The following is an 8,539-nucleotide window of genomic DNA, read 5'->3' as shown; positions in this document are numbered from 1 at the left end:
TGCGTTTTCGTCCTGTTCCTCGTGCCGTATGTTTTTACCATTTTTTTCCTTTATTTGCATGTATATGGTAACCTCATGAGGTGTGCACTTGCACTCACGCAGGCACAGGCGTGTTTTAAATGTATCTACCTTTACTGATGGATCCAGGTGGGTCAAGCCATGTTTGATGATACACATTTCTCCGTAGCTCAATTCACCTATATGTATTTCTATGTATATATATATATATGTTTATTTTTATTTATATATATAAACGCAAAAAAAAAACGTGAATAAAAGTATGAGGGAGGGCCACACACTTTTCCACAATGCCAAGCATGAGCGAATACGAGGGTGGCACAGTCAAAAAAAGTGCCAGCGGTTGCACAGGGGGATAGAAAGAAGGAAAATGGGTGATGGATTACTTACTTCGCGTCACCAGTGGTGTGTGACCTTTTTTATTTTATTTTGCTTCTCCGACGACGTTACGGCTCCAGCGTTGTCATTGTTTTGTTATTGATATTCTTCTTTCTTTGATTTTTATGTTCTTTTACCGCCGTTCTTGCTATTGTGGTTGCGTTCTTCTCTTGGCTTGTCCGCGGCGAGTGGAGCTTCTCGTTGGCGTGTGGATGCCGTAGAGCTCTTGGTGTGTGTGTGTGTGTGTGTGTAAGGAGGAGGCCCCACAATACACGTGTGGTTCTCAATCCTTTGCCTCTGCTTCTTTGTTCTCTGCCATCCTTGCTGGCGTAGCTGGAAGGGCGCTGAGGGGACGTGGAGCTGCGAAAAGCCGTTGGACCCACATACATGCACACGTTACAGGCGATCTAGTGCACGCTTGTGGGCACTTCGCTTTTGTTACATTAATCGGAGCGGCAACTGTTCACGTTTGAGAGGGTTTTTGCCTTTTGTCTCAGCGCCCAGGAAGTGGGCGCAAAGGATTTTCGTCGCTGCCGTCTTCTGCTTTGGGGAACCTAACCGCTGGCCCGCTCCAGTTGGAGTCATGTATGCGCTTACTTTTGCTTTGCGGCTGTTTTTTTGGCGGGCGAGGACAGAGTTCCACCCGAGCTGTGTGACGTCCGCTGAGTCCTTGGACTCTCTCGCGGTGCGTGACGTGTTGCACTTGGGGCCCCTGCCTGCAAGCCGCTTGCAGACGGTGATGATGGTGCTGTTGTTGATTTTGTGTGAGTTTCGTCTTGGCGCTACATGCGCACCTGCCTGCGGGGAGATGAAACAGGCAAGGTGAGGTGCGTGCGTGCGTGCGTGCGTGCTTCTTTTATGACGCTTTTTTTTTCTACTTTGCTGTTACACACGACAAGGTGGGCAGGCAAATTTGCTCGTGTCACTGTTCTCTTCCTTGCATTGGTCCGTGCTTCTTCTTGTGGCGTTACGTGACGCCTCACTGGTCCTCCACCCGGCCCCCTGCAAGGAGGCAGGGACACCACGTTCTTCCTCGCTTTTTATTTTCCACAAGTGAGGGGTGGATGGCCTGCTGTCGTCCGGCGGCCAACTTGGACGAAAGCAGCAGCGCTGTTGTTGCCATTCACAGCGTAAGCGTTCTTTCCGAGTCTTCGGAATTCATTCGTTCCGCCTGCGTTGGAGATGGTGATCTCCCGAACTCTCTGAGCCCAGTGCTGTGTGCTGACTGCCGGCTCCCTGGAGTTCCTGGGGAAGTCAGCATCGGGTCGCAACCGCAGCTTCTCACCAGCTGCTCAGTTAGTCGTCTTTTCTGCAGGGAAGACAAAAAAGCACGGTGCCTTCGTTCTCCACGTGGCGGCTTAGAGGTCGAATCCGCGCCGGAATTGACGACGTCCACGCAGTTTTTCACCACCCGACCCGTTCGTCGGCAAATGGAGGATAGAATTGGTCGTGATGACTTAGTGCACCAGCCGTTGCTAGGTAACATTCGTGCAAATATACTGAAATCCAGCATTCCTGATTTGAATAAAAATGAAGCTGGGGATAACGGCGATGATTTCGTTCCCATGGGTGACAAGGGTATCCGGGAATTTTGTGCAAAAGTTATGCGAGCTAGAGAACATCATGAGAAAAGGAAGAAAGCTGACGCCATGGCGGAGGGGAGTTGCGGCGAAGGATCCGTGGTAGATCACCATGAACAGGGTGCCTCAGAGGCCCATGTTTCTCGCGTTTGCTTCCCCCATTTCGAGGAAAAGGAGGAGGCGGGTGAGAGGTGGAGACGCATGGGAAAGAATACGAATGTGGCCCATTCCCCGTGTAAAGTAAGAAGAGTTGTTTTTGAACAAGACACTCTTTCTGGCTGGAAAAGCAGCGGGGCCGTCGAGCCCAGTTCGGAGGCTGGCTGCGGTGCATTCACTGGGAGGGACGAGGCAAGGGTGCGAGGCGGCGCCAAGCATAACGGCTTTCGAGAGCCGCAGAAGGAGGACCTTGCTGGAAGAGAGGGCATTTTGTGCTTCCTTGAAGCTGGTGCGGCGGAGAACGCCGAGTACACTGAGAATGATGTGCCCCGTTTGGGTTCTGTCAGTGGCTTCTATGCATTGGAAGGAAGTATGCTGCGACAAGTTAGGCGTGCACGCCAAATACCTTTAGTTGTCTCCGCCCCGCATCGCGTCCCTGTTAAAGTGACAACGCCACCTCGCGGTGTCACTACTAACAAGAGCCGCATCGCCCATTGCTGCGTAAAAGCCGGCACCGGTGCGGCAGAAGTTGTGCTTGCCAGGGACTGTGCGTTGAAGCAGCCGAGCGAAGACCAATCCTCTCTGCAGTCTCTCAGTAGCCGTCGAATACATGACGACGTCTCGGAGGCTGAGGCGAAACTTTGGGGAAAGAAGATGCTGGGTCCTTTTACAGTAGCGACAGAGGCAAGGAAACCCTTCCCGCCGATTGGAGCCTTGCCTTCCAGAGTCGAGCTGGCGAACTTGCCACCTCTTGGAAGCGGCCCCACTGCCGCCCAGGGTGGTATGCCCTTGGGGGATGTTTTGAATGATTTGTCTATCTCCTCTCGGTTGCATTCTGGTTCTAGTGGCGCCTCTTGCAGCGGAATGCAGGTAACAGAGCAAATACCACCATCGCTGCCACCACGACTAGGATTGGTAGTTAATTCCTTTTCTTCGCCGCTCGCACCAGCGAATAAAAAAGAGGTGGGGAATTCATCTCGCAATTCTTTGACCCCGCAGTCAAACAGTTTATTTCAGCCAGTCCATCTCTGTCCCAGAAAGCTCCCGCCATTATCTCCCAAGGCAGCAATTTAGTAAAAGGAGTCGCAGATGCAGGCTTTGGCTGAAGAAGGGGTCTAGAAGGGGTTGCATGCGGCCGAAAGAAGGGCTGTATTTGGGGTGTGGTGCATTGTGAAGTCGTATATTCTGCATAAATTGCAGTTTGGAAAATTGTTAATTGTATGAAGAGGGTACCAAATACGCAAATCTGCTTGTTTCTTTTTCCCTTTACTCTGAGGAGACAAGTGTGAGGTCAATGGGGGGGGGGAACGTATTGCACAATTTTACAGAGGCCTTTACAAGGGTTATGCGACTCTCTGAGGCTCATTAGATGCTTCTGTGTTTTTGCTTGGTTCTCCAGCTCCGGCACTGACTACTTTATCTTTTTTTTTGTTGTTTATTTCCAATGATGCTGCGTTGGAGTTCGGCGCCACTGCAATTTCCTTTTTTTTTATACTCCAACTCCATCGCCCCTGCGCAGAGGAGAGGGAGGGTCCGGCGGTTGCGGCGCCCTAAATGGTCCCTTCTCGTGTGTTTTTTTTTAAAAAAAAGCCAACACTCAGTTATTGTAGAGCTCCTTTTGGTTTTATTTGTTTATTGGTCGCCCTCACTCTCTTTCTCTTTCTCTGTGTGTGCGTGTTTTTTTTAATTTGGATGCATCTCCCCCGAATTGGGGGGACGATGGGCGTGCGCGGGAGCAGCCCGCCATTTCCCTGTTTTAGCCCCGACCCCTCCTCTCTTTCCCCCCTCCTGCCGGGAAGAATAAAGGGAAGGGCCTCATCCAGGCGCAGCACTTCAGCCATCTTGTGTTCTGACCCGCAGTTTGAGTCCTTCTAGCGTCATTCATCCATTCTCTGACTGCGCGACGGCAAGGCGTAAAAGTGGTTCGTAGAGTTTTTTGTTTGTTTGTTTGTTTGTAGTCCGACTTGCCTGAGAGGTGGTGGAAACAAAGCGGAAAGGGAGAAAAGAAAATTGCTGTGCGGGGTCTCCATCTGATGGTGAATCCCATTGGTTGTGATTGCATTGCTGCGGGTGGGGTGAGATGGTAGCTGCGGAAGACACTACCATGTTTTTGCCTGTTTTTGCCCGTTTTTGCCCGACAGACGCATCCATCTTTTTTTCCTCTTTTTTTTCCCGATCTTTTGCGCTTGCAGAGTTTATATGAGGGCCGTGAGGCGGTCAATATAACCTTCGCTGCTGTGTTGTGTGTTTTTTTGTGGTAAAAGGAGAGGGCAGGGCTCTGCGGTCACGAAAACTAAGGCTTAAAAAAAAAACATTAATTTCTTCGTTTTTGTTCTTGTTTTCTTTTTTATAAGAGGGAGGGGGAAGTAGTTGTGATTGGATGGGGGGACGTGGATGGAATGAATTGCATCGTCCCAATGTTCTTCTTTGTAGCGTCGCCTTTTCACTAGGCCTTGCGGTGGCAGTTCGATGGTTGACAAATCGCTGGGGGCCCCAGATGCGTCTCCGAAACAGGGTGATTGTTTTGTCCTCTGTAAGAAAAATAGTGAAGGATTGGGAGGAGGTCTGTTTGCGTGAAGTGGAGAAGCAGATGACTGCGTTGACGGTAGGCGAGACGCATGACGAACTTCTTTTTACGTCGCATGAAGAGGGCGTGAGTGTGAAGAGTAAAACTGCCCCATTCCATGGCGCCGTGTGTTCCATGGCGTACGCGCCTGCCGTCAATGTGAGCCAATGGCTGCGTCTTTGGCGCGTCGGCCGCCATCTGTGCGCCTCCATGGTGGAAGATATGTTATTGTTGCAAAGACTGGGGTACATCATTAAGTTTGTCGCATTTCGGAGACTCACTCTAATGGCAGAAGCGCGGTATTACGCAGCACTCTGGCGTTGTGCTCTCTACGGGGATGATGGCGGAAAAATGGGGGTTGGTGCCCGGACGCCGCGTATACCTCCATGGCTTGTTGGACGGCGTCCTTTTTGGTTTGTGCCTTTATCTGGAACGGACTCAGGGTGTTCTCTCTGCCTTCCCTTGAGTTATTTCCCTGTTGAGACTATCCTCACTAGTACGGCGGAGGAAACATGGATTAGGGAACTTGTGGATCTTCTGCCGCTTCTGACGGAAGAGGTTTCTGTGCGTTTTATTCCCGACATAATGAGGACCAGGCGTACGCTTCGCCTTGTCCGCCGTCTGGTTCAGCGGAAATTCCCTCTTCCCTGGCAGCGGTTGTGGAAGGAGATTGACCGTTTATTCCTCACGTACGCTGCGCCATTGGCCAGGGAACAACTTCAAAGACGTGAGGCGGCCTGTTGCCGCTTCTATGAGGAGAAGCTGTTTGGGGGCGTGGAATTGGTGACAGGTGAAGGGGCGGAAATGGAAGCCGGGGAAGAAGGTCTTTTTTCTCTCAGGCTTAGGGAACGGGCTGGGAGCGTCGGATGTGATGTGTTGCTGCGGGATGCGGCGGTTTCACGCAGGCTGCAGCTTTTGCTGCGACTGCGTTCGCTGAGCCACGCAGTGCGTGTCGGAATAGGCTTGATGGCACCACAGCACAACTTCTTTGCGGAATGGGTGCTGCTTACGTTGCTTTCCGCTGCCTCGGGTAATGTGGGGCGTGAGCAAACTGTCATGGAGTTTTCGGGGCATGTTCTCTGGGGTTCGCTGGCAGCAGTCGTGAAGGCCGTGATGTGGTCTCTGGATGACGCCGTGAAGGCAAGAATATGCAACTTGTTGCGCAATGAAGTGCACTATGAGCTGAACGTGAAATTGGCCACCGCCGATGAGGCCTTTTTGAGACGCTGCTTCGAGGAAGGTCTCACAGGACGAAACAATCCGGTAGAAAGTTCGTCGGCGTATGCTGAGCATGCAGCGTCGCAAATGCTGGGCCGGTTTGATTACGAGCAGCGAAGGTTTATGGCGCGCGTTGTGGTGCTGCTGTTTAGCATGTGGCGACGCGAAGTTTGCGTTGCGGTCTTTGCCGCTGTCGTCGCCATGTTTGATTATCATGAGGCGGCGCACATTCTTTGTTGCTGCTTGGGACTCACGGTTGCGAAGGAGCTGGACCACGAGCTGGCGCGCATGGAGGCGGCGGACCCACCACCAGCAGAGCCGTGCTACGGCCTCCGCCTTATGATGGACGTCTTGGCCGAAGCGGAGGGAAGGAAAGAGGAAGGTGTGCAGCGTCGATACCGGCGGGGAACGACATCCCATCCGTGCCTCGCACTTCTCGTTTGTGGGGGTACGTTTGTGCTCGACTGGCCAGCTTCAGCGAGGCGGCGCCCAGGCGACAATGGGGTTGAAGCCGCAACGCTGCAGCACCCAAAGTCGCTGGAAAGATTCCTGGACAGTGTCATCAACGACGACAGCTTCTCTCTCGCGGCGAAGGAAGATTCACCCGTGACCCGGCGAAACACGTATCGAACTTCGCTTGTACAAAGCCTCAAGCAGAACGCGGCTTTTGTCAGGGGATTTGTCTTGAACACGGCTCCTGTTCAAGCCTCTGGGGCACCGGTGACTAATGTAGTGGGAAGGGAGGACTCGCGTCAATGGCATGCCTTGAATAGGAGCGCGGAGGCCATTCTGCATCCCGAGGAGATTGCCCTCTTACAAGACCCGCAAGGCATGCGTCATATTCCACAGACACTTTCCTTTGACGATGTGTTTGATAAACCCTCTCGATTCATTCTTCGTCAGCTTGGTCTTGAAACCGTCTTTGCTTACATGGCGGCCACGGCGGTTAAGCAGCGCGGACGCCGGTCCATCAAAGAGTCTCTCGTTGACTTTGTCTCCGGCCCTTTTCATAATGTGTTTGTGCGGACTTTTGTGCAACTGATGGAATTTACAGAACAGGTCTTTTTTTACGCCGTCTTCAGTTCAGATGTGAAGTTCATTTGGACGTCTTGGCCGGTTGTTCGCCAGTTCGCCTCTCTTGCTTCGTGCGGCCCTGAGTACCATCGAGTTGCGGTGAATGCGCTTGGCGGTTGGGGTGCGGTCTCGCTTTTGGGGCGAATGAGCGGATACCGTGTTGCATTGAGGGAGTACGGGGATTATAGTTTTGGACCTCCATTTCGTTTGGTCACGCAGCTCTCTCGCCAGTTGCCGACCAACTTGCATGATGCTTCACCGATACATTATGCGCCGCTCTTGGTGGAGCGCCGCCGGGCATGGAGCAGGGAAATTGAAGCTCATGGCAACCTTGAAGTTGATAATATTGGCCGCATTGTTGGTGGGTTTTCTCTTTTAAAGGGTATTGTTTTCCGTGGCGTGTACTTTGCATATCCGCAGCTTCAACATTGCGTGCAGACGGGGTCTGTGCAACCAACGCTGTCCAACCTCACTGTGGAGTTTCCCGCCGGCCACATGACGGCCATTGTTGGACCAACCGGGTCCGGAAAAAGCACTATAATTAGTCTGCTAAAGCGTATGTACGATCCGGTGCCCAAGGTGCAAATTAACGAGGCCTGCGATACATGGTGCGGAAGTGAAGCCTTGATAGATGTTATTCGTCATTGCCTCTGCGTGAGTTTGCCGTTGCCTACGGATGAAGCTGCGGAAAATATTATTCTACTGGATGGTATTCCCGCGGGGTGCTTTTCCACATCGTATTTGCGGTCCGCCATCGGGATGCTAGAACAGGTGCCGTGCATTTTCGAGGAGCTTACTTACATGCAAAACTTTTCTCTTTTTGCGCCCGGTGTTTCCACGAAGGAGGTCGTGGCGATGGCGAAACTGTGTGGCTGCGACGGGTTTGCTGAGTCTCGCGCGCTTGCGTATGAGGGGCTCGTGGGGACGCTGAGCGCCGGGGAAAAGCAACGTCTGGCGCTAGCGCGTGCGACGGTAATCGGTTGCAGGGGGTCGGGGGTGTTTTTGCTGGACGAGCCAACGGCCCGCCTGGACGGGCACAACGAGAGCCTTGTCGAGGAGGCGCTGCGGGGATTGCTGGGGCGGTCGCGCCGCATGACACTCGTCGTTGTCTCCCATCGCCTCTCGACGGTTCGAACCGCCACCCACGCCGTTGTTCTGGACGGGGGCCGGTTGGAGTTTCACGGGCCCTTGAAGGGCGCGGCGGCGTCGAGCCGCTACCTGCGGCGAGCTTCGGCGGCGCAACAGCTGCGCGGCTAACGGGGAGAGGGCGGGCGCGTTTTTTACGCGTATTGTTGTTATCGTTTTTTTTTTTTGCCGGAGGCTGGCGGCGCGCGCGAAAGTGGCGGAACCCGCGTTCTGGCCGCTCGCGCGAAGCTCTGCCAATAACCACCCCAATGAATTGTATGCTTTTAAAAAAAATATATGTATTTTTTTTTTTTTTTTTTTACAATGCACTACCATAGGAACCAAGCAAAATTCAAGTTTTGAAAGGCGTCTCGGTTCTCGGGCGGCGCCCTTCAGGGGTGCTCTCCGCCACGGGCCCATTGTA

General features: G+C 52.8%; 2 protein-coding genes across 2 annotated transcripts, besides 6 other annotated features; both read left to right on the top strand.

The window, feature by feature from the left end:
• Positions 1-198: 198 nt before the first annotated feature.
• Positions 199-252: a microsatellite.
• Positions 253-478: 226 nt separating this feature from the next.
• Positions 479-532: a microsatellite.
• Positions 533-625: 93 nt separating this feature from the next.
• Positions 626-647: a microsatellite.
• A 576-nt stretch (positions 648-1,223) lies between these two features.
• Positions 1,224-1,247: a microsatellite.
• A 213-nt stretch (positions 1,248-1,460) lies between these two features.
• On the top strand, positions 1,461-3,206 carry Tco025E_07806 (uncharacterized protein; the record flags this gene model as incomplete). Its single annotated transcript, XM_029374665.1, has 1 exon — positions 1,461-3,206. The coding sequence occupies one exon, from the start codon at positions 1,461-1,463 to the stop codon at positions 3,204-3,206; it is 1,746 nt and encodes a 581-aa protein (XP_029225221.1).
• Positions 3,207-4,063: 857 nt separating this feature from the next.
• Positions 4,064-4,088: a microsatellite.
• Positions 4,089-4,512: 424 nt separating this feature from the next.
• Tco025E_07805 (putative ABC transporter) lies at positions 4,513-8,247 on the top strand (the record flags this gene model as incomplete). Its single annotated transcript, XM_029374664.1, has 1 exon — positions 4,513-8,247. One exon carries the CDS (start codon positions 4,513-4,515, stop codon positions 8,245-8,247), a length of 3,735 nt encoding a protein of 1,244 aa, XP_029225220.1.
• A 170-nt stretch (positions 8,248-8,417) lies between these two features.
• Positions 8,418-8,436: a microsatellite.
• Between the last annotated feature and the right edge of the window lie 103 nt (positions 8,437-8,539).

This window comes from Trypanosoma conorhini (genome assembly GCF_003719485.1).
Source record: "Trypanosoma conorhini strain 025E chromosome Unknown Tco_14.4_contig_00637, whole genome shotgun sequence".
NCBI lineage: Eukaryota > Euglenozoa > Kinetoplastea > Trypanosomatida > Trypanosomatidae > Trypanosoma > Trypanosoma conorhini.
This window is presented reverse-complemented; position numbering and strand designations above follow the sequence as displayed.